Source organism: Rutidosis leptorrhynchoides, chromosome 7 (genome assembly GCF_046630445.1).
Source record: "Rutidosis leptorrhynchoides isolate AG116_Rl617_1_P2 chromosome 7, CSIRO_AGI_Rlap_v1, whole genome shotgun sequence".
NCBI classification, from domain to species: Eukaryota; Viridiplantae; Streptophyta; class Magnoliopsida; order Asterales; family Asteraceae; genus Rutidosis; species Rutidosis leptorrhynchoides.
The window spans coordinates 202,117,340-202,143,705 of NC_092339.1; the positions used below are offsets into that span (position 1 = coordinate 202,117,340).

The 26,366-nt window shown below is 34.0% G+C and overlaps 1 protein-coding gene across 1 annotated transcript; it reads right to left on the minus strand.

Moving 5' to 3' along the window:
* Positions 1-21,586: 21,586 nt before the first annotated feature.
* Positions 21,587-24,796, minus strand: LOC139858452 (uncharacterized). The gene is made up of 8 exons (XM_071847302.1): positions 24,700-24,796; positions 23,579-23,815; positions 23,372-23,443; positions 23,173-23,240; positions 22,593-22,707; positions 22,396-22,482; positions 22,191-22,280; positions 21,587-21,895 (listed from the first exon to the last, which is right to left on the minus strand). The coding sequence occupies exons 2-8, from the start codon at positions 23,813-23,815 to the stop codon at positions 21,731-21,733; spliced, it is 834 nt and encodes a 277-aa protein (XP_071703403.1). The 5' UTR covers positions 24,700-24,796; the 3' UTR covers positions 21,587-21,730.
* Positions 24,797-26,366: the final 1,570 nt, after the last annotated feature.

The following is a 26,366-nucleotide window of genomic DNA, read 5'->3' on the forward strand; positions in this document are numbered from 1 at the left end:
ACTATTATTAAAAATTATCATTTTGAATAGAATTGTTATTCTTATAAAATATTATTATTATTACAGTTATTATTAAGAAGTATCGTTATTATTAAAATTATCATAATTGTTATCATCATTAGTAAATATAAATATTATTATTATTATTAATAGAATAATAATAATTATTACTAGTACAAAATAATACAATTTTTATTTACTATTATTATTATTATCAATATTATTTTATCAAATCAATATGTGATACAAAGATATTTTACTACATGTAATATAATTACAAAAATAATACCTATCATTATATTTTTATGATATTAAATGAACTTTATAAATTTTATTACTTAAGATATATAAAAGTATATTTTTATTAAGTAAATTTTAATATAAAATTTTATTTATTAATAAATGAATTATATTATTACTCTAATAAAATCTGTTAAATATATTAAATATATAAAACGACTATATTTAAGTTATATAATAATCATGCATAGATTTTGAAAGTCATTTTGGGTCAAGTTGACTTTTGTTGACTTTTGCATGATAATCTCGAGCATTAGGATTGTGATACACTATGACCTGACCTAAATTGTTAGATAGATATTGACCAATCTATGAATATATATATACTTAATATAGGTTCGTGAATCTGAGGCCAATCCTATACTTGTCAGTGCCATCATATGCACAATTGCTACGAAATACTGTATTGTGAGTTTCATTTGCTCCCTTTTTAAATGCTTTTACAATATATATTTTTGGGACTGAGAATACATGCTCTTTTATAAATGTTTTACGAAATAGACACAAGTAATCGAAACTACATTCTATGGTTGAATTATCGAAATCGAATATGCCCCTTTTAGCTTGGTAGCCTAAGAATTAGGGAACTGGCCCCTAATTGACGCGAATCCTAAAGATAGATCTATGGGCACTAACAAGCCCCAGTCAGAGAATTTGAACTGCTTTAATACTTCAATTTTATCTTGTCCGAAGGGAGTCCCGGAATGATGGGGATATTATATATGCATCTTATGAATGTCGATTATCAGGTGTTCAATCCATATGAATGGTTTTTGTCTCTATGTATGGGACGTATATTTATGAAAAATGGAAATGAAAATCTTGTGGTCTATTAAAATGATGAAAATAATCGATTATGATAAACTAATGAACTCACCAACCTTTTGGTTGACACTTTTAAGCATGTTTATTCTCAGGTTTGAAAGAAATCTTCCGCTGTGCATTTGCTCATTTTAAAGATATTACTTGGAGTCACTCATGGCATATTTCAAAAGACATTGCATTCAAGTCGTTGAGTTCAATAGAGATTATTATTAAGTAAATGACATATTAGGTCATTTATAGTTTGGATATTATGAAATGGTATGCATGCCTGTTAAATTTCGATGTAATGAAAGTTTGTCTTTTAAAAATGAATACAATGTTTGTAAAATGTATCATATAGAGGTCAAATAGCTCGCAATGTATCCATATGTTATTGTATTCATCCTTATGGATTAGGACGGGTCGCTTCACTTTTACTAGATAACTTATGAATATCTTTGAAGTTGAGATGTGAGAGTCTCTTGTGCCATAACTACTTGAGGTTGTCTGCTACCTTTGAATAAAAACAAGTATCAGTTGTTGTGACGGATGTGTTCATGTCAATTTGTTACATGTTATCATGTCTTTTTGCTATCAGCAGTGGCTTCCATGTCTTATCAAAAATAGTGCCAATCTTTCTTCTGAACTACACTATCTTACTTTTGCTTGTTAGTTGGCTTATGCTGAGTAGATTATGTTTAAACCCAACGACATATGCTACATTTGAAAATGTAACATTCCCATTTGTTAAAGTACCAAAACCCTTTGTGTAACCTAACGAATTATCTCCATATGATACAACTGGACCATCCTTTTCTTGATAGTCCATCAGCAGGGACTTACATCCAGTCATATGTCTCGAACAACCACTATCGAGATACCAGATTTTCTTGTTTTGAATGCCATGCACAGTAGCTAAGAGATTAGTTTTTTTTGGGAACCCATCCAAGGATGGGTTCTGGAAGGGTCATCTTTGATGATCTCTTCCTGTCTGCTGGTTTGCTTGAAGAGGCAGCAGCAGATGAGGTTAGGGTTAGAGTACACCGGTTGGCTAAGTAAAACTTGCTGCCATACTTGTAGCATTTTCTCACATTTGGTATCGGTGACTGGTCATACACTGAGTAAATGGGTGCAGTAAGATCGGGTCTACTTTCAGATATGGCAGCTATGAGCTGGTCAAGCTTGACAGTCATTATCTCAGTGATAGATGACTCAGCACTTGATTCCACAATTTGGTTCACTTTAGCTTTTCCCTTAAGGGCAGCTTTCCTTTTAGAACCAGTACCATAATCATGGTATACTGCTTTGCCTTTGTTGTTTGACAAGTCAGTGTGGGAAGTTATTGACCCGTCAGCTGATGCTGGTCGATTCTTTTGAATGTTGATTGCTGCCGTTGACTTGCCAGTATTGTGTTTTGCTAGCTTGTCAGCAGCTACTGGTTGACTAGTACAATTTTCATCAGCTGGTTCAGCATTGGTGAAATTTGAACGCGAAGGGGAATCAATTGATTTTAACTTTCTTTGATTATTTTCAGTGATTTCCCTTTTAATGCGTCTTTGCTTTGGAGTCATATGGTAAATGCTTGAGGGATTAGTAGTTTCATCAATTGAAGTACTGGTTTCCTTGGCTTTTACTTCATCCTTCAAAATTTCTTTCATGGACGGTGGTGGGGTCTTAGTAGGTCTGACAAACTTATTTGTTAAGACTTTTTTACCCTTAACTATCTTGGCAAAGGTATTTGGCAAGACATCTTCAGGATCTGTTTCAAGAATGGGGTCCATGTAAGTAAATTCTGTGAGAGCAGCAGCAGCAGCAGCATAGTCACCAGCAAAGAAAGCTTCAACTTGGGCAGGCACCTGCTCATTTACACAGTTAGCTGTGCGTTGAGCAGATGTACACCATGAAGCAATAACCTTCTTGAGGTCGTTTAGCTGGTTCTTAACATCGGCTGCCTCAACGTGAAGAGACTTTAAAGAAAAATTTTGTTTTTCAAGTTTTGAAATTTCATCCTTCAAGATCTTAATTTCATCAGTTTTGCTTTTAAGTTTATCATTTAAAGATTTGTTAACATTTTTCAAAACTTCTTCACGTTTGCTGCCTTTACATAAATCAACTCTTAGGTAGTCAAACATTTCAGCTTTTTCATCATCAGTATAAGTTCAAAAATTATCAACCTTATACAGCATTTCAGATTTCCATTGAGGTGAATCCTTTTTTCGATCAGCTTCCCTCATATCAGCCAAAAACATACTTCCATTATCATCCTCATCAGACTCCTCGACCTCCTTGGCCATCAAACACAGCTTTTTACCAGAAGCATAACCAGCTTCATCATCATCAGTATTACTGTCAGAAGATGAAGAAGAGCTAGTTTCATCCCAATCATGATGCTCAGCAACTAGAACCTTTTCTGGCTTCTTTCCCTTCTTATCAGTCTTTGCACTTTCCTTCATCCGAGCCTTCGTAGCTTTGTACTTGTTCTTGTACTTATCAGCTTTTGAGAAGGAGTTAGCATGTGATGTTGAAGGTTTCCTGAACATGCATTCAGCAGCAAAATGTCCAACCTTCCCACAATTGTAACACTCATATTTAGGACCCTTCACTAATTTATTGATATACCTAGCACTTGATTTCTTACTCCCTTTGTATGGCTTGCTGGTTCTATTACGATTGAACCTTTTGAACTGCCTAGCCAGCAAAGCCATACCTTCAGCAAACCCTTCCACATCATCTTCATCATCACTACTTTCTTCAGACCCAATACCACTATCTACCTCATCTTCAGCTGACTCATCTTCTTCCATCAACTTTTGAACCAGTAAAGCTTTTTGAGCTTTCTTTTTAGCAGCAGTAATAAGAGCAGTATCATCAGTTTTTGAGGATTTTGAGGTGGTGAGGGCAGACTTAAAGTTTTCTTTTAAATTCAGTTTAAGTTTAGCTTCTGCCTTCTCATGGTTCCAAAGAGTACCATAAAAAGAGGACATGTTAAAGTTCTTTAAGGTCTGGGTGGTTCTTAAGTGGTCAGTGACAGATTTCCATTTAGTAGGCAGTGAGTCAATGAATTTGTTTATTTGTTCAAAATTAGCATATGTGATTTTTAAAGTAAGTAGGTCAGCAACTAAGGAGTTAAACCTAATGAAGGTTTGCTTAAGGGTCTTATTCTTATAGGTAAAGAACATTTCATACTCTCTTTTCAAAGCAATAATCTTGTTCAGCCTAACCTCATCCATGCCTTCATAAGTAACATCTAGATAGTCTAACATAAGCTTAGCATTCAGCTTTCCCTTAATCAGTTTGAACAAGTGGTTAGGTAAAGTTATAGCTAACAGAGTTCTGATCTTAGGGTCAAGTCTAACACGACGTTTGTCCTCAGTATCCCATTTGGCTGGAGTGAGAACAACCTTCTGCCAGGAATGGCAGGAGTGTCAGCAGTGGCTGGAATGCTATCAATAGTTTCAGTTGGGACAAATGGACCATCTGTGGAAATTCCAGGCATCAGTGGGTCAATAGACTCCAAGTGAAGCATGAACCTTGCCTTCCAAGTTTCATACTCATCTTCATCAAATTTGGGTGGTCTATTGGATGAGCCATTTTCAAGGTAAGCTGTATTTGAGTATGCAGCTATGAGAGAATTCAGATCCAAGATATTAAATTATCAAGACTGAAGCTTTGATACCAGTTGTTGGTCCCTTGATTAACAACATGAATATTGTAGAGGGCGGTGAATACAATTTCTTTTAACTTACAAACCAATTAAACACAGTTTAGTATTCAAGCATGTAATTTAAATAGAGTCAAAGGTAATTTTTTAATTGTTATTCTTTATTGATTAAATCACAAAGAATTACAACTATCCTTGGCGGAATGATAGTTGGTTGATACAGATTTACCTAAGTATAGCTATGAGGATAGACTTAAAGCTATTACACATTTTTGGACTCTAAATAAATAAAACCATAACACTAGTTGTTACAATAGTGGATACAACAATTTATAGTAGTCATATTGACCTTGTAATGGTTCTATTGTCCACTGGTACATAGGATGTCTGTACTTGTGGGGACAACTGCATCAGAGAGCGTGCTCTCTTCTTTCCTCTTTGGTAGTTATTTGCAGGAACACCCCAATTTGGTTTGGCACCAATATTTGTTTAAACAAATAGAATATTGTGTTCCCTAACCATTGACAAAGTATAGCACATGTCTGCATATGCGTTAAACTTCTGCATTCCCACGTGGTCTTGTAAGGTCACTTATCTGAAATGTCCCGTTCTTATTGATTAAAAACGTTCCATATTAATTGATTTCGTTGCGAGGTTTTGACCTCTATATGAGACGTTTTTCAAAGACTACATTCATTTTTAAAACAAACCATAACCTTTATTTCATAAATAAAGGTTTAAAAAGCTTTACTTAGATTATCAAATAATGATAATCTAAAATATCCTGTTTACACACGACCATTACATAATGGTTTACAATACAAATATGTTACATCGAAATCAGTTTCTTAAATGCAGTTTTTACACAATATCATACAAACATGGACTCCAAATCTTGTCCTTATTTTAGTATGCAACAGCGGAAGCTCTTAGTATTCACCTGAGAATAAACATGCTTTAAACGTCAACAAAAATGTTGGTGAGTTATAGGTTTAACCTATATATATCAAATCGTAACAATAGACCACAAGATTTCATATTTCAATACACATCCCATACATAGAGATAAAAATCATTCATATGGTGAACACCTGGTAACCGACATTAAAAGATGCATATATATAAGAATATCCCCATCATTCCGGGACACCCTTCGGATATGATATAAATTTCGAAGTACTAAAGCATCCGGTACTTTGGATGGGGTTTGTTAGGCCCAATAGATCTATCTTTAGGATTCGCGTCAATTAGGGTGTCTGTTCCCTAATTCTTAGATTACCAGACTTAATAAAAAGGGGCATATTCGATTTCGATAATTCAACCATAGAATGTAGTTTCACGTACTTGTGTCTATTTTGTAAATCATTTATAAAACCTGCATGTATTCTCATCCCAAAAATAATAGATTTTAAAAGTGGGACTATAACTCACTTTCACAGATTTTTACTTCGTCGGGAAGTAAGACTTGGCCACTGGTTGATTCACGAACCTATAACAATATATACATATATATCAAAGTATGTTTAAAATATATTTACAACACTTTTAATATATTTTGATGTTTTAAGTTTATTAAGTCAGCTGTCCTCGTTAGTAACCTACAACTAGTTGTCCACAGTTAGATGTACAGAAATAAATCGATAAATATTATCTTGAATCAATCCACGACCCAGTGTATACGTATCTCAGTATTGATCACAACTCAAACTATATATATTTTGGAATCAACCTCAACCCTGTATAGCTAACTCCAACATTCACATATAGAGTGTCTATGGTTGTTCCGAAATATATATAGATGTGTCGACATGATAGGTCGAAACATTGTATACGTGTCTATGGTATCTCAAGATTACATAATATACAATACAAGTTGATTAAGTTATGGTTGGAATAGATTTGTTACCAATTTTCACGTAGCTAAAGTGAGAAAAATTATCTAATCTTGTTTTACCCATAACTTCTTCATTTTAAATCCGTTTTGAGTGAATCAAATTGCTATGGTTTCATATTGAACTCTATTTTATGAATCTAAATAGAAAAGTATAGGTTTATAGTCGGAAAAATAAGTTACAAGTCGTTTTTGTAAAGGTAGTCATTTCAGTCGAAAGAACGACGTCTAGATGACCATTTTAGAAAACATACTTCCACTTTGAGTTTAACCATAATTTTTGGATATAGTTTCATGTTCATAATAAAAATCATTTTCACAGAATAACAACTTTTAAATCAAAGTTTATCATAGTTTTTAATTAACTAACCCAAAACAGCCCGCGGTGTTACTACGACGGCGTAAATTCGGTTTTACGGTGTTTTTCGTGTTTCCAGGTTTTAAATCATTAAGTTAGCATATCATATAGATATAGAACATGTGTGTAGTTAATTTTAAAAGTCAAGTTAGAAGGATTAACTTTTGTTTGCGAACAAGTTTAGAATTAACTAAACTATGTTCTAGTGATTACGAGTTTAAACCTTCGAATAAGATAGTTTTATATATATGAATCGAATGATGTTATGAACATCATTACTACCTGAAGTTTAGTAGGTAAACCTATTGGAAGTGACAAGAAATGATCTAGCTTCAAAGGATCTTGGATGGCTTGAAAGTTCTTGAAGTAGGATCATGACACAAAAACAAGTTCAAGTAAGATTTTTACTCGACTTAAGATAGTTTATAGTTATAAAAATTGAATCAAAGTTTGAATATGAATATTACCTTGAATAAGAAAGATAACCTACTTTATATAACAAAGGTTTCTTGATCTTAGATGATTACTTGGAATGGATTAGAAAGCTTGGAAGTAAATTAGTAAACTTGAAGGGATTTTTGAAGTGTTCTTGAAGTGTTATTCCTATGATGATTATAGCTTGATTCTTGAAGTGATTTTTGATTAAGATGATGATTAACTACTGGAAAAATACATTCATAATAGTGTGTGTGTGTGTTGAGAGAGAATTAGAAAGAGAATTGGAAGTGAAATGGAGTGAATGATGAGTGGTAATTGGTGAGTGGTGAGTGGGGTTAAAAGGAGTTCTAGTTAGTTGAATAGCTCATGGTAGAAGTTAAAATTGATTAGTCATACATGACATAATCAAGAGTGGAATCTCATGCTAGTTCCTATTGGTATATACTCATAGTAAGTACGTTTTGAAGCTGTGTATAATACGGGTAAGAATACGACTAGAATTCTTGATGAAAGAAAAGAATGGAAAAGTAACTGTAACCATTTTCGTTAAGTATGAGTGTTTTGATATATGTCTTGAAGTCTTCCAAAAGTATTTTAATACATCTAAATACACTACATGTATATACATTTTAACTGAGTAGTTAAGTCATCGTTAGTCGTTACATGTAAGTGTTGTTTTGAAACCTTTAAGTTAACGATCTCAATTAATGTTGTTAACCCATTGTTTATTATATCTAATGAGATGTTAAATTATTATATTATCATGATATTATGATATATTAATATATCTTAATATAATATATATATATACATTTAAATGTCGTTACAACGATAATCGTTACATATATGTCTCGTTTCTAAATCCTTAAGTTAGTAGTCTTGTTTATATGTATATAACTCATTGTTAATATACTTATGGAGATACTTACTTATCATAATCTCATGTTAACCATATGTATATCCATATATATATCGTCATGTCGTTTTTACAAGTTTTAACGTTCGTGAATCGTCGGTCAACTTGGGTGGTCAATTGTCTATATGAAACATATTTCAATTAATCAAGTCTTAACAAGTTTGATTGCTTAACATGTTGGAAACATTTAATCATGTAAATATCAATCTCAATTAATATATATAAACATGGAAAAGTTCGGGTCACTACAGTACCTACCCGTTAAATAAATTTCATCCCGAAATTTTAAGCTGTTGAAGGTGTTGACGAATCTTCTGGAAATAGATGCGGGTATTTCTTCTTCATCTGATCTTCACGCTCCCAGGTGAACTCGGGTCCTCTACGAGCATTCCATCGTACCTTAACAATTGGTATCTTGTTTTGCTTAAGTCTTTTAACCTCACGATCCATTATTTCGACGGGTTCTTCGATGAATTGGAGTTTTTCGTTGATTTGGATTTCATCTAACGGAATAGTGAGATCTTCTTTAGCAAAACATTTCTTCAAATTCGAGACGTGGAAAGTGTTATGTACAGCCGCGAGTTGTTGAGGTAACTCAAGTCGGTAAGCTACTGGTCCGACACGATCAATAATCTTGAATGGTCCAATATACCTTGGATTTAATTTCCCTCGTTTACTAAATCGAACAACGCCTTTCCAAGGTGCAACTTTAAGCATGACCATCTCTCCAATTTCAAATTCTATATCTTTTCTTTTAATGTCAGCGTAGCTCTTTTGTCGACTTTGGGCGGTTTTCAACCGTTGTTGAATTTGGATGATCTTCTCGGTAGTTTCTTGTATAATCTCCGGACCCGTAATCTGTCTATCCCCCACTTCACTCCAACAAATCGGAGACCTGCACTTTCTACCATAAAGTGCTTCAAACGGTGCCATCTCAATGCTTGAATGGTAGCTGTTGTTGTAGGAAAATTCTGCTAATGGTAGATGTCGATCCCAACTGTTTCCGAAATCAATAACACATGCTCGTAGCATGTCTTCAAGCGTTTGTATCGTCCTTTCGCTCTGCCCATCAGTTTGTGGATGATAGGCAGTACTCATGTCTAGACGAGTTCCTAATGCTTGCTGTAATGTCTGCCAGAATCTTGAAATAAATCTGCCATCCCTATCAGAGATAATAGAGATTGGTATTCCATGTCTGGAGACGACTTCCTTCAAATACAGTCATGCTAACTTCTCCATCTTGTCATCTTCTCTTATTGGCAGGAAATGTGCTGATTTGGTGAGACGATCAACTATTACCCAAATAGTATCAAAACCACTTGCAGTCCTTGGCAATTTAGTGATGAAATCCATGGTAATGTTTTCCCATTTCCATTCCGGGATTTCGGGTTGTTGAAGTAGACCTGATGGTTTCTGATGCTCAGCTTTGACCTTAGAACACGTCAAACATTCTCCTACGTGTTTAGCAATATCGACTTTCATACCTGGCCACCAAAAATATTTCCTGAGATCCTTGTACATCTTCCCCGTTCCAGGATGTATTGAGTATCTGGTTTTATGAGCTTCTCTAAGTACCATTTCTCTCATATCTCCAAACTTTGGTACCCAAATCCTTTCAGCCCTATACCGGGTTCCGTCTTCCTAAATATTAAGATGTTTCTCCGATCCTTTGGGTATTTCATCCTTTAAATTTCCCCCTTTTAAAACTCCTTGTTGCGCCTCCTTTATCTAAGTAGTAAGGTTATTATGAATCATTATATTCATAGATTTTACTTGAATGGGTTCTCTGTCCTTCCTGCTCAAGGCATCGGCTACCACATTTGCCTTCCCCGGGTGGTAACGAATCTCAAAGTTGTAATCATTCAATAATTCAATCCACCTACGCTGCCTCATATTCAGTTGTTTCTGATTAAATATGTGTTGAAGACTTTTGTGGTCGGTATATATAATACTTTTGACCCCATATAAGTAGTGCCTCCAAGTCTTTAATGCAAAAACAACCGCGCCTAATTCCAAATCATGCGTCGTATAATTTTGTTCGTGAATCTTCAATTGTCTAGACGCATAAGCAATCACCTTCGTTCGTTGCATTAATACACAACCGAGACCTTGCTTTGATGCGTCACAATAAATCACAAAATCATCATTCCCTTCAGGCAATGACAATATAGGTGCCGTAGTTAGCTTTTTCTTCAATAACTGAAACGCTTTCTCTTGTTCATCATTCCATTCAAATTTCTTCCCTTTATGCGTTAATGCAGTCAAGGGTTTTGCTATTCTGGAAAAGTCTTGGATGAACCTTCTGTAGTAACCAGCTAGTCCTAAAAACTGGCGTATGTGTTTCGGAGTTTTCGGGGTTTCCCACTTTTCAACAGTTTCTATCTTTGCCGGATCCACCTTAATACCTTCTTTGTTCACTATGTGACCGAGGAATTGAACTTCTTCCAACCAAAATGCACACTTTGAAAACTTAGCGTACAATTCTTCCTTCCTCAATACTTCTAACACCTTTCTCAAATGTTCACCGTGTTCTTGGTCATTCTTTGAGTAAATAAGTATGTCATCAATGAAAACAATGACAAACTTGTCAAGGTATGGTCCACACACTCGGTTCATAAGGTCCATGAACACAGCTGGTGCATTAGTTAAACCAAACGGCATGACCATAAACTCGTAATGACCGTAACGAGTTCTGAAAGCAGTCTTTGGAATATCATCTTCTTTCACCCGCATTTGATGATACCCGGAACGTAAGTCAATCTTTGAATAAATAGACGAGCCTTGTAGTTGATCAAATAAGTCATCGATTCTCGGTAGTGGGTAGCGGTTCTTGATGGTAAGTTTGTTCAACTCTCGGTAGTCGATACACAACCTGAATGTACCATCTTTCTTCTTGACAAACAAAACAGGAGCTCCCCACGGTGATTTGCTTGGTCGAATGAAACCACGCTCTAAAAGTTCTTGTAATTGGCTTTGCAGTTCTTTCATCTCGCTGGGTGCGAGTCTGTAAGGAGTACGAGCTATTGGTGCAGCTCCTGGTACAAGATCTATTTGAAATTCAACGGATCGCTGTGGGGGTAATCCCGGTAATTCTTTCGGAAATACATTGGGAAATTCTTTTGCAATGGGAACATCATTGATGCTCTTTTCTTCAGTTTGTACTTTCTCGACGTGTGCTAGAACAGCATAGCAACCTTTTCTTATTAGTTTTTGTGCCTTCAAATTACTAATAATATGTAGCTTCGTGTTGCCCTTTTCTCCATACACCATTAAGGGTTTTCCTTTTTCTCGTATAATGCGAATTGCATTTTTGTAACAAACGATCTCTGCTTTCACTTCTTTCAACCAGTCCATACCGATTATCACATCAAAACTCCCTAACTCTACTGGTATCAAATCAATCTTAAATGTTTCGCTAACCAGTTTAATTTCTCGATTCCGACATATATTATCTGCTGAAATTAATTTACCATTTGCTAATTCGAGTAAAAATTTACTATCCAAAGGCGTCAATGGACAACTTAATTTAGCACAAAAATCTCTACTCATATAGCTTCTATCCGCACCCGAATCAAATAAAACGTAAGCAGATTTATTGTCAATAAGAAACGTACCCGTAACAAGCTCCGGGTCTTCCTGTGCCTCTGCCGCATTAATATTGAAAACTCTTCCGCGGCCTTGTCCATTCGTGTTCTCCTGGTTCGGGCAATTTCTAATAATGTGGCCCGGTTTTCCACATTTATAAAAAACTACATTGGCATAACTTGCTCCGACACTACTAGTTCCGCCATTACTCGTTCCGACATCATTTGTTCCTTTCGTTCTATTAACCCCTAGTCCGTAGACCTCACACTTCGCCGCGCTATGACCATTTCTTTTACACTTGTTGCAAAATTTGGTGCAGAACCCCGAGTGATACTTTTCACACCTTTGGCATAGCTGCTTCTGATTGTTGTTGTTGTTTCAGTTATTATTGTTGTTGGGATGATTGTTGTTGTTGTTGTTGTTGGGCCGTTTGTTGTAGTTGCGATTGATGTTGCGATTGTTGGGATAATTGTTGCGATTATTGTTGTAATTGCCGTTGTTGTTGTATTGGTGATTCTTATCACCGTTTTCCTCCCACTTTCTTTTGACTTGCTTCACATTGGCCTCTTCAACAGTCTGTTCTTTAATTCTTTCTTCAATCTGGTTCACTAGTTTGTGAGCCATTCTACATGCCTGTTGTATGGAGGCGGGCTCGTGTGAACTTATATCTTCTTAGATTCTTTCCGGTAATCCTTTCACAAACGCGTCGATCTTCTCTTCCTCATCTTCGAATGCTCCCGGACACAATAGGCACAATTCTGTGAATCGTCTTTCGTACGTGGTAATATCAAATCCTTGGGTTCGTAACCCTCTAAGTTCTGTCTTGAGCTTATTGACCTCGGTTCTGGGACGGTACTTCTCGTTCATCAAGTGCTTGAATGCTGACCACGGTAGTGCATACGCATCATCTTGTCCCACTTGCTCTAGATAGGTATTCCACCATGTTAACGCAGAACCTGTGAAGGTATGCATAGCGTACTTCACTTTGTCCTCTTCAGTACACTTACTTATGGCAAACACCGATTCGACCTTCTCGGTCCACCGTTTCAATCCGATCGGTCCTTCGGTTCCATCAAATTCCAAAGGTTTGTAGGCAGTAAATTCTTTGTAGGTGCATCCTACACGATTTCCTGTACTGCCAGATCCAAGGTTATTGTTGGTATGTAGCGCAGCCTGTACTGCGGCTATGTTTGAAGCTAGAAAAGTACGGAATTCCTCTTCATTCATATTCACGGTGTGTCGAGTAGTCGGTGCCATTTCCTTCAAAATAGTCAAATGGAACAAGTTAATCATACATAATATTAAGAGTAGTTAATAGTATTTCGTAGCATAATATGAACTCATTTATAAAAGCTTTTTCTTCATATTAGCATTTTATAAGTTTAAATTCGGGTAGTACCTACCCGTTAAGTTCATACTTAGTAGCTAATATACAATTCAACTACTACAATTCTATATGAAAAACTGATTGTAATAATATTTCGCGTTCAAACTTTTATACAATATTTTACAAACTTACAATACCGCTTATTTTACATAAAGCATGAAATATAGCACACAATAACTTTGATACAAGATAGTTGTGAAGATAATTCTAGCTAGTACACAAGTCGTTCAGCAAAGGCAATAAAGACACGTAATTCATACGTCCAGAAACAAGTCATGCATTCTGGTTTTACTAGGACTACTTCCCATCCTTGGTCTTGTGGAACATAACCGTTATGGCCGTTGATAAGACAGCGTGTTGTAACGTCGTCAAAGGGACGAGGGTTACGTAATGACCAACAGTCTCGTAATAACCTAAAAACCTCATTTCTTACCCCAATTACCGACTCCGTCACTTGTGGGAACGTTTTGTTTAATAGTTGTAGCCCGATGTTCTTGTTCTCACTTTGATGAGAAGCGAACATTACTAACCCGTAAGCATAACATGCTTCTTTATGTTGCATGTTAGCCGCTTTTTCTAAATCACGAAGTCCTATATTCGAATATACTGAGTCAAAATAATTTCTTAACCCGTTGTGTAAAATAGCATTTGGGTTCCCCGCAATATATGCGTCAAAGTAAACACATCGTAACTTATGGATTTCCCAATGTGATATCCCCCATCTTTCGAACGAAAGCCTTTTATACACCAAGGCATTCTTGGAACGTTCTTCGAATGTCTTACAAACTGATCTCGCCTTAAATAGTTGTGCCGAGGAATTCTGACCGACTCTAGACAAGATTTCATCAATCATGTCTCCGGGTAGGTCTCTTAAAATATTGGGTTGTCTATCCATTTTATGTTTTTATATTGTAATATAGACAAGAGTTAGATTCATAAAAAAAATACTTATTAATACAAGCAATTTTTACATATATCATAAAGCATAAGCACACTATATTACATATATTACACCACACGAATACAACTATCTTATTCCGACTCGCTCGTTTCTTCTTGTTCGGTTTTGGTTCATTTTGCCAAGTTTCTAGGGATATATGATGTTCCCCTAATACGAGTCGTCGTTGTCCACATTGGTTTAGAAAAACCTGGTGGTTTAGAGGTTCCCGGGTCATTGTTACAACTTAAGGACTTCGGGGGTTGACGATACATATAAAGTTCATCGGGGTTGGAATTAGATTTCTCTATTTTTATGCCCTTTCCCTTATTATTTTCTTTTGCCTTTTTAAATTCAGTTGGGTAATTTCTATAACATCATCGGAATTCTCGTCGGAATCCGATTCATCGGAGAATTGGTAATCCTCCCAATATTTTGCTTCCTTGGCGGAAACACCATTGACCATAATTAACCTTGGTCGGTTGGTTGAGGATTCTCTTTTACTTAACCGTTTTATTATTTCCCCCACCGGTTCTATTTCTTCTTCCGGTTCCGATTCTTCTTCCGGTTCCGATTCTTCTTCCGGTTCCGACTCTTCTTCCGGTTCCTCTTCAGGAACTTGTGAATCAGTCCACGAATCATTCCAATTTACATTTGACTCTTCATTATTATTAGGTGAGTCAATGGGACTTGTTCTAGAGGTAGACATCTATCACATAATATCAAACACGTTAAGAGATTAATATATCACATAATATTCATATGTTAAAAATATATAGTTTCCAACAAAAATGTTAAGCAATCATTTTTAAAGAAAACACGGTCGAAGTCCAGACTCACTAATGCATCCTAACAAACTCGATAAGACACACTAATGCAAATTTTCTGGTTCTCTAAGACCAACGCTCGGATACCAACTGAAATGTCCCGTTCTTATTGATTAAAAACGTTCCATATTAATTGATTTCGTTGCGAGGTTTTGACCTCTATATGAGACGTTTTTCAAAGACTGCATTCATTTTTAAAACAAACCATAACCTTTATTTCATAAATAAAGGTTTAAAAAGCTTTACGTAGATTATCAAATAATGATAATCTAAAATATCCTGTTTACACACGACCATTACATAATGGTTTACAATACAAATATGTTACATCGAAATCAGTTTCTTGAATGCAGTTTTTACACAATATCATACAAACATGGACTCCAAATCTTGTCCTTATTTTAGTATGCAACAGCGGAAGCTCTTAGTATTCACCTGAGAATAAACATGCTTTAAACGTCAACAAAAATGTTGGTGAGTTATAGGTTTAACCTATATATATCAAATCGTAACAATAGACCACAAGATTTCATATTTCAATACACATCCCATACATAGAGATAAAAATCATTCATATGGTGAACACCTGGTAACCGACATTAACAAGATGCATATATATAAGAATATCCCCATCATTCCGGGACACCCTTCGGATATGATATAAATTTCGAAGTACTAAAGCATCCGGTACTTTGGATGGGGTTTGTTAGGCCCAATAGATCTATCTTTAGGATTCGCGTCAATTAGGGTCTCTGTTCCCTAATTCTTAGATTACCAGACTTAATAAAAAGGGGCATATTCGATTTCAATAATTCAACCATAGAATGTAGTTTCACGTACTTGTGTCTATTTTGTAAATCATTTATAAAACCTGCATGTATTCTCATCCCAAAAATATTAGATTTTAAAAGTGGGACTATAACTCACTTTCACAGATTTTTACTTCGTCGGGAAGTAAGACTTGGCCACTGGTTGATTCATGAACCTATAACAATATATACATATATATCAAAGTATGTTTAAAATATATTTACAACACTTTTAATATATTTTGATGTTTTAAGTTTATTAAGTCAGCTGTCCTCGTTAGTAACCTACAACTAGTTGTCCACAGTTAGATGTACAGAAATAAATCGATAAATATTATCTTGAATCAATCCACGACCCAGTGTATACGTATCTCAGTATTGATCACAACTCAAACTATATATATTTTGGAATCAACCTCAACCCTGTATAGCTAACTCCAACATTCACATATAGAGTGTCTATGGTTGTTCCGAAATATATATAGATGTGTCGACATGATAGGTCGAAACATTGTATACGTGTCTATGGTATCTCAAGATTACATAATATACAATACAAGTTGATTAAGTTATGGTTGGAATAGATTTGTTACCAATTTTCACGTAGCTAAAATGAGAAAAATTATCCAATCTTGTTTTACCCATAACTTCTTCATTTTAAATCCGTTTTGAGTGAATCAAATTGCTATGGTTTCATATTGAACTCTATTTTATGAATCTAAACAGAAAAGTATAGGTTTATAGTCAGAAAAATAAGTTACAAGTCATTTTTGTAAAGGTAGTCATTTCAGTCGAAAGAACGACGTCTAGATGACCATTTTAGAAAACATACTTCCACTTTGAGTTTAACCATAATTTTTGAATATAGTTTCATGTTCATAATAAAAATCATTTTCTAAGAATAACAACTTTTAAATCAAAGTTTATCATAGTTTTTAATTAACTAACCCAAAACAGCCCGCGGTGTTACTACGACGGCGTAAATCCGGTTTTACGGTGTTTTTCGTGTTTCCAGGTTTTAAATCATTAAGTTAGCATATCATATAGATATAGAACATGTGTGTAGTTAATTTTAAAAGTCAAGTTAGAAGGATTAACTTTTGTTTGCGAACAAGTTTAGAATTAACTAAACTATGTTCTATTGATTACGAGTTTAAACCTTCGAATAAGATAGTTTTATATATATGAATCGAATGATGTTATGAACATCATTACTACCTCAATTTTAGTAGGTAAACCTACTGGAAGTGACAAGAAATGATCTAGCTTCAAAGGATCTTGGATGGTTTGAAAGTTCTTGAAGTAGGATCATGACACAAAAACAAGTTCAAGTAAGATTTTTACTCGACTTAAGATAGTTTATAGTTATAGAAATTGAATCAAAGTTTGAATATGAATATTACCTTGAATAAGAAAGATAACCTACTGTATATAACAAAGGTTTCTTGATCTTAGATGATCATCCACTTTGAGGATCAAGAATACTTTCAAGTTTGCTAGCTCACTTCCAATCTTGTAAGGTGATCATCCAACCTCAAGAAATCCTTGTTGTTTATAGTAAGATATCATTCTAAATCAAGGTAATACTCATATACAAACTTTGATTCAATTCCTATAACTATAACTATCTTAATTAGAGTGATAATCTTACTTGAACTTGTTTTCGTGTCATGATTCTACTTCAAGAACTTTCAAGCCATCCAAGATCCTTTGAAGTTAGATCATTTCTTGTCACTTCCAGTAGGTTTACCTACTAAACTTGAGGTTGTAATGATGTTTATAACATCATTCGATTCATACATATAAAACTAACTTATTCGAAGATTTAAACTTGTAATCAATAGAACATAGTTTAGTTAATTCTAAACTTGTTCACAAATAAAGTTAATCCTTCTAACTTGACTTTTAAAATCAACTAAACACTTGTTCTATATCTATATGATATGCTAACTTAATGATTTAAAACCTGAAAACACGAAAAACACCGTAAAACCGGACATACGTCGTCGTAGTAACACCGCGGGCTGTTTTGGGTTTGATAATTAAAAACTATGATAAACTTTGATTTAAAAGTTGTTCTTCTGGAAAAATGATTTTTCTTATGAACATGAAACTATATCTAAAAATCATGGTTAAACTCAAAGTGGAAGTATGTTTTTCAAAATGGTCATCAAGACGTCGTTCTTTCGACTGAAATGACTACCTCTTACAAAAACGACTTGTAACTTATATTTTCGACTATAAACCTATACTTTTTCTGTTTAGATTCATAAAATAGAGTTCAATATGAAACCATAGCAATTTGATTCACTCAAAACGGATTTAAAACGAAGAAGTTATGGGTAAAACAAGATTGGATATTTTTTTTGATTGTTGTAGCTACGGAAAATATTGTAACAATTCTATACAAATTATATCCTAGCTAACTTATATTGTATTATACATGTATTCTAATATATTATGTAATCTTGGGATACCATAGACACGTATGCAAATGTTTTGACATATCATATCGACCCATGTTTATATATATTATTTGGAACAACCATAGACACTCTATATGCAGTAATGTTGGAGTTAGCTATACAGGGTTGAGGTTGATTTCAAAAATATATTGCTTTGAGTTGTGATCTAGCCTGAGACGTGTATACACTGGGTCGTGGATTGATCCAAGATAATATATATATCGATTTATTTCTGTACATCTAACTATGGACAACTAGTTGTAGGATTATTAACGAGGACAGCTGACTTAATAAGCTTAAAACATTAAAACGTATTAAAAAATGTTGTAAATATATTTTGAACATACTTTGATTTATATGTACATATTTGTTATAGGTTCGTGAATCGACTAGTGGCCAAGTCTTACTTCCCGACTAAGTAAAAATCTGTGAAAGTGAGTTATTGTCCCACTTTTAAAATCAAATATTTTGGGATGAGAATACATGCAACTTTATAAATGTTTTACGAAATAGACACAAGTAAATGAAACTACATTATATGGGTGAATGATCGAAGCCGAATATGCCCCTTTTTAGCTTGGTAGCCTAAGAATTTGGGAACAGACCCCCAAATTGACGTGAATCCTAAAGATAGATCTATCGGGCCCAACAAGCCCCATTCTGGAATTTGGAATGCTTTAGTACTTCGAAATTATCATGTCCGATGGGTGTCCCGGAATGATGGGGATATTCTATATGTCGGTTACCATGTGTTCACCATATGAATGATTTTTATCTCTATGTATGGGATGTATTGAAATATGAAATCTTGTGGTCTATTATTATGATTTGATAATATATATTTTAAATCTATAACTCACCAACATTTTTTTGTTGACGTTTTAAGCATGTTTATTCTCAGGTGATTATTAAGAGCTTCCGCTGTTGCATACTAAAATAAGGACAAGATTTGGAGTCCATGCTTGTATGATATTGCGTAAAAACTGCATTCAAGAAACTTATTTTTGATGTAATATATTCTTATTGTAAACCATTATGTAATGGTCGTGTGTAAACAGTATATTTTAGATTATCATTATTTGATAATCTACGTAATGCTTTTTAAACCGTTATCGATAAAATAAAGGTTATATACTTGTTTTAAAAATGAATGCAGTCTTTGAAAAACGTCTCATATAGAGGTCAAAACCTCGCGACGAAATCAATTAATATGGAACGTTTATAATCAATATGAACGGGACATTTCAGCTGATTCGGGTTATATTTTTGTTTCTAACAAATGAAATGGGTAAGTTTTAAGTAACCAACTTGAAAACAAATTGTGTCAGGTCTAGTGGATCGAAAGTCACTCACATTTTTATTTCATGAATGTGTTTGAAACATAAGAATTATGGAACCTAATAAAAGAATGTTTGTGTCAAGCTTTCTGGCATTTTCTCAATCGATAATGCGTTTTCTGAAATCGCGACCTTTTTGTTGTAAACAGGTTGATTCGGGTTATGCTTTTGTTTCTAACAAATGGAATGGGTGAGTTTTAAGTTTAAACCAACATGAAAACAGAAAGAAGGGGTTGAAAGTCATTCACAATATTATTTCATAAGTGTATTTGACAGATACTAATAATTATAATTATGGAACCTATAATAACAGAATGTTTAATTGTTGATGTGTTACCCGACTTGTAGTTCCTGGTTTGACTTGAACTGGTTTGGCCCCTTAACCTTGTTGACTCAACCATACTTCCACGTTCAAGTTCACGAGTCATTTTTTTAGTAAGTAAACGCCATTATAGCTGTCAAGATCGAGCATAGATAGACGAGCCTGCATTTCAAGATTAACTAGTCCAACTGAGTTGAGTGTTAGTAACTTGGCCAGCCATGACCTAAAATATATCGTATTAATTAATTTGATCATGGCTAAAGAACGATTAAAGGTCATTTTTATGTCAAGGCAATCTGTGTATGTGACAATAACATAACATATAAGATACTCTGTTGGCTACGTTAGCTATTATTCCCAAACAATCATGCTTTTTTAAGAGCCGAAAAATTGGATGTGATTATTATATCTATTATATCATATGATCATTTGGAAGTTCTCCCAGGACTCATTGTTTACCATGAGTTTCTTTTTGCTAAACTACAGCTCAAGAATATCTCGCTCTTGAATGAAATAGCAAACCCACTTACTCGTTTGATGAATTAATTGTACCTGGTACATGAAATTATTACGCACCTTAATATGGATTTAGCGGCATTCTTGTGAGAAAGGAAAACAATTGTGGAACCTAACAGAGTACAGACTTATGTAGCCAATCTTACGAAATCAAGATTGGATATTTCATCTCAACCAAAACTTGAAATATATTAGAGATCCATGTTATGTTATGCTATGCTACGTTTACTTTGAACGGTTATTATTTTATTAATATTAAAAATAATAGAATAGAATAACCTGGTTTTTGTAATTACATAATTACTATTTACTATGTATTATAAAAATTGAACAAACATATATATTTTTTGTGTCAACCAACTTAACCAAACCATTCAAACTAAACCCATTTTGACCCCTTAACAAATCTGCCCAACCCATTCAACCAAACCCATTTGACCCCTTAACAAATCTGCCCAACCATTCTTTTTGCACCCTCTAATATCATGTCTAAAGCACATGCAACTATTTCAGAGTAAGACCAATGCAGATCATGATCCTGACTTTGTGATCTTAATAGCACTCATTAGGATTAGGATGTGATCTACAAGGTGATCCTATATATTTGATATGATGGTGGAGATTTGAACAAAAATGACAAATGTAGTTTAGAATGGACCAAAAGAGTTTGATTACTAAACGGAAGTGGAAAGAATAATCGTTTGGAAACAACCATATATATGAAACTATAGATGATGTGAAAGCTACCCTTGCCTCAGTAATTTAGAGAGCCTGCACTACTACATCAACGATTGACACACATAAAGTGTACAAGAATCATAAATTAAGCTTGAAAAGGAGGATACAAATTCGTGTTATAACATTTTGCAAAATAGCTATCACGATAACCCGCTACAATCTGTGTAATAAAAGAAAAGTAGAAAAAGGCCATAACAATAGCACCACAATAAACTAGTCTCAAGAAGTAATCATATACACAATAGCATATATAAAAATTGATTGCACACGCAGTTGCTGTGTAAAACTTGTTGAAGGATGCTAAAATGTTAAATGGCTATGAATGCACATTAACATAAAATTAGAATTAGATTATTCACAACTAATTTGATGCCATCAACAAAGTAAATAAAAATGAAATAAAAAAAGGTCAAAATTAAGTAATATTTCCTCCGGCATCTTAAACATTTTCATCTTGTGGAGCCGTAGTTTGAGTGACAGTGGGTGCTGGTGCGGGTGCTTGAGCCGGTGCCGGCCCTAAAGAAGCTACCGTGAAGTGAAGACCTCTTCTTTGTCCTGCTTGCAATACAAAAGCAATTTGTGCTGCCGCCAATGCTGATGCCTCCTACCACCACCACCCAATTATACCAATATTATCAACTGAGAAAAAACTTACCGTGGATATATTATTTATTTATTATTATTATTTTTTCTAACATGTTAGGAGTCACTTACAATTGATTATTAACTATATAAAATAACAAAGATTGTTTATAACGCATCATTCCTCTCTTGCAACACGAAAAATTTTTAGAATAATTTTTTTTTTTCAATCATACTCGTCTAACTTTTTTTTTTTTTTTTTTTCTATTGAATTAAACAGATGTAAGGGGAAAAAGTAAAACAGTTGGGTAACAAACCTGTCTCTGTCTTCGACGCAGTAAAATGCTAATGGCCCAGACCATGATGTAACATGGTAGAAGAAACCCCGCAATCCGAAGAAAGAAAAACTGTCAACAAACAAAGAATGTAAAACATATATATAATTCACGTGATACGTGTCTTCATTATTTCCGCTGGGTGTTTTATAATTAACCAAAACAAAAATCTTGAAGTCCGACTTACAGTTAAGAATGTAGATGCATCCTCATCTCCATCTCCATCAGATTCAGGTACAGATGATGCATGTCGTAGCAGAAGAAGAGCCATCAACTGCGGCGGAAAGTACATCATAATCATTAATCACATAATTTTCCAGATTAGAGAGCATTAATGAAATCATTAGTGATTAAGTTACAGGAATATGTGTTTGGGGGGCTTACAATCAAAACAGCTGAACGACAAAATGCAGCTCCGCTTGTGTTTGTTGCATTATTATAATCATCATACTCAGCTTCCAGATACTGACGGTCAGCTTCTGACATTTGCCATCCTCCCCTGCACAAAAACACCCATCCATAGATTCAACTAATGTAAGTAAATTTCATTGTTTTTGTATATGTTTTGTTTATATTCTCATGTTGCATTGGTCTATAGGAATGGAATGAGTTTCCATACCTGCTATTCTTATATATAGAGCTTGTAAAATTTATCTATACTTTTTACATCATGTTGTTAAACAAAACCAAAATAATATTTTCTAATCAAACTAATCGAACTTTTGAATACTTTTTCAAAATTATCAACGTTTCTTTTTTCTAAAAAAAAACAGTTACTATTGTAACTATTAATTCCACTACTCTAAGGAATGTATCAAATTTACATAATTCGGTCCATCCCATTAGCCAAAACATATAGCCTTTCTCAGTCCAACGAAACAGACCATTTAATTTGTTCTCTGGGTCAATCATTACAAAAAGAATATATATAAAAAGGTCGACATAGGAAATCAAGAAACGGTACCCAATGTCAATAGTTGTCTCTTCTATACAAGGTCGTGGAGGAGGAGCAACATATCCATGTTGGTAAGGCTGCAAGTAACAATATAATATATGTTGCAATTATCATAATTAGTTATTATTATTATTATTGAGTAAAAACAATATATTTAATAGATACAATAAATAATGATAACTACAAAGTTTATGAAATGATATAATACCTGATGGCATATCTCACAAGTTAAGTCACCCTTTTCATTACACCAATGTTGAACACACTTTCTATGAGCGTACTGCACAAACACAAAACATTTTGTAATAACCAAAAATGTAATAACCTCCACAAACAGTATAAAGATAGATAATACAGTACAAATATTAAAAGTATGAACAAATTTGTTGAGACCATTAATTAATTGGTAAAATACCTTAAGACTGCCATTGCAAGAACACGGTGTCTCCAAAGCATCAATGGAGTCTTCCTCCTGGCAAATACGGCACTCTGCCATGTTTAATAGAGGTGCTTCTTCTTCATCATCAAACGAGGCCCTGTTTTGATCCACTACAAAAACAGCCCCCGAGTTGGAAGAAGATGAGGGAACCTCCATATCATTATCACTCCTTTTAATGGGTCGATTCACATCAAGAACCAAGTGATCACCCATCTATTTAAAATGGAAGCATGTATGTATTCACAAATCAAAAACCCACATCGTTAATTAAAAAAAGAAATTGGTAAAATCACAACATAAGTAGCACAAACTAGATATCTTGTTTGATTTTTTTTAAAACAAAATTATGAGTCAAAACATTGGACTTGTGAATTAGTAGAGCTTTGTAATTGCCTTAACTAGGTCTAGTTAGCAAAAGATGGTATTGATTTAGGCCACTATGAGAGCAGGGTCAGACCACCTATGATTACATATGCTAATAACAATCACAACTCTCGAATGAACATATATATGCTAAGACTTGGAGAAATTAGAACAAAACTCGAGAAACTAGACAGTATATAATATCCAGACTGGGAAATTATAATTACACCCGTGACAAACTTTCAATCAGCCTAAAATAATGGCATTCGAGGGTAGCTTGTACATTTAATTATAATTTTAAATTAATAATAACAAGAAGTTTCCTATCCTAATAATTATCTGAATTGGGAATGAAGATCCTAACGAGAAGTTTTTATTTTTTTTATGATATTTCAAAAATCCATTGTCATCATCACACAAACCGAGAGGCTGAATCTGAACATTGTCCATGGATACAACAAACAATATAAATGCAATTAGTCAACCACAAACAACACATCATTTTCATTTTAAAAATTAAAGAAAAACAAAAATGGGATCAATTTCACGTAAAAACTAAGAGGAATGAGTTAATTTTGATATACCCTTTATATGTGTTGAAAGCAAAATTGAACGAAAATGAAAGCATTCTGATTCTGATTCTATACGAAAGAATTACATTCCAGATAACACAAAAGAAATAAGAATTACATAAAAGATAATCGTTTGGGAATGAATAAGAAAGAAAGAATCACCTGGAGGAAAAAACTGCTGGAGGACGAAAAAGAGAGAAAATACGAAGGGCGTGATGCTTGTAACAAAGTGATATTACTATATTTAGTTCATTGTTTTCTTTTGTTTTTTGAGACACCTGAAGAATATACCGAAAGGGAATATTTTCAAACATCAATTTGATAAATCTACCCAGAATTACTAACTTACCCTTAATGATATGTTATACAAATTTTTTGATACACTTTATTGAAGGATATTATTGAAAAAAAGCAATAAATATGTTTGGATCTATCAATTTGAAGTTTAGAAATATCACCTCCCATACTCAAAAGTTTGAAAGAATTAGGTTGTTTGGTACATGTGGTTTGTATACAATTTTATGACGAAATTTTCTTTACTTTTTTCTTTTGCATCGTTAGTATTTGTGTTTTGCTGAATTTTCGAAGTTGGTATCTCATGGTAATGTCCGTCACTTATTAAACGATAATATGTAACGACCTCGTTTTTTTGGTTAAATGTCTAACGATTGTTACTTAAACTCTATGATTTGCCATTTTAGAAATTTTTTATTTTATTTCTAAAAATATTAAAGAATATATTATTTTAGTATGTGTTCTGTATTACATGATTGTATACTTCGGGTTAGAAGTATTTAATTTTTTTTTTTGAAAAACTACATTGGTTAGTGAAAGCGGGAACCGACGTTTGAGTTATAAAACTCCACACAATTAATTATATCAGTTGGTTGTGTGCATTACAGAATTCCTTATATATGTAGGATTTCTATGTCTAAGGTTTCTATAAATGATTTTAAACTTGACATTATGTTGTTTACAAACTTTTGAACTACCAAACTTATATGGTTTATCTTTATTACTGTTGTGAAACTAAAACTATAACTCACCAATCGTTGTGTTGACCTTTTAGCATGTCTTATTCTCAGGTACTAGATAATTTGTTTCCTATGTTTGCTAGAGGTTGTGAAATGCCCCGTTCATATACATTATAAACGATTCACAATAGTTGATTTCATTGCGAGGTATTTGACCTCTACATGATACATTTTACAAACATTTCATTCGTTTTTGAAAGACAGACTTTCATTACATCGAAGTTGACGGCATGCATACCATTTCATAACACATCCAACTATATTTGACTTAATAATAATCTTGATGAACTCAACGACTCGAATGCAACGTCTTTTGAAATATTTCATGAATGACTCCAAGTAATATCTCTAACATGAGCAAATGCACAACGGAAGATTTCTTTCATACCTGAGAATAAACATGCTTTAAAGTGTCAATCAAAAGGTTGGTGAGTTCATAGGTTTATCATAAACAATAAAATTCATCATTTTGATAGACCACAAGATTCAAATACAGTACACCTATCTCGTGTACGAAACCATTTTTCATAATGCTTAGCAGAGTAGGTTCGTATCCTTTTCTCCCCCGTAGGTTGCCTCGCGATTTTTAAATAACCGTACACATATCTCGTATACAAAATAACATACACATAACCTGTGTATAAAATCATTCTCTTGATACATAACATTCACTTTGCTTTCATAGCTTGGCTTGGTAACCGACCTTAACATATAATGCGCATCAATAATATCCCCAAAACAGAACATCTCGCTTGTATAATATATAAACTTCGAAGTACTAAACACCACGCCCAC

What these genes read in the sequence shown, in the direction of transcription:
- LOC139858452 (XM_071847302.1), bottom strand. Translation starts at nt 23,815, where the DNA reads ATGGGTGATCACTTGGTTCTTGATGTGAATCGACCCATTAAAAGGAGT. An exon ending in CTTGTGAGATATGCCATCAG is followed by an intron (nt 23,241 to 23,371) that starts GTATTATATCAT and finishes TGTTACTTGCAG; the next exon opens with CCTTACCAACATGGATATGT. An exon ending in GAGACAACTATTGACATTGG is followed by an intron (nt 22,708 to 23,172) that starts GTACCGTTTCTT and finishes GTTTTTGTGCAG; the next exon opens with GGGAGGATGGCAAATGTCAG.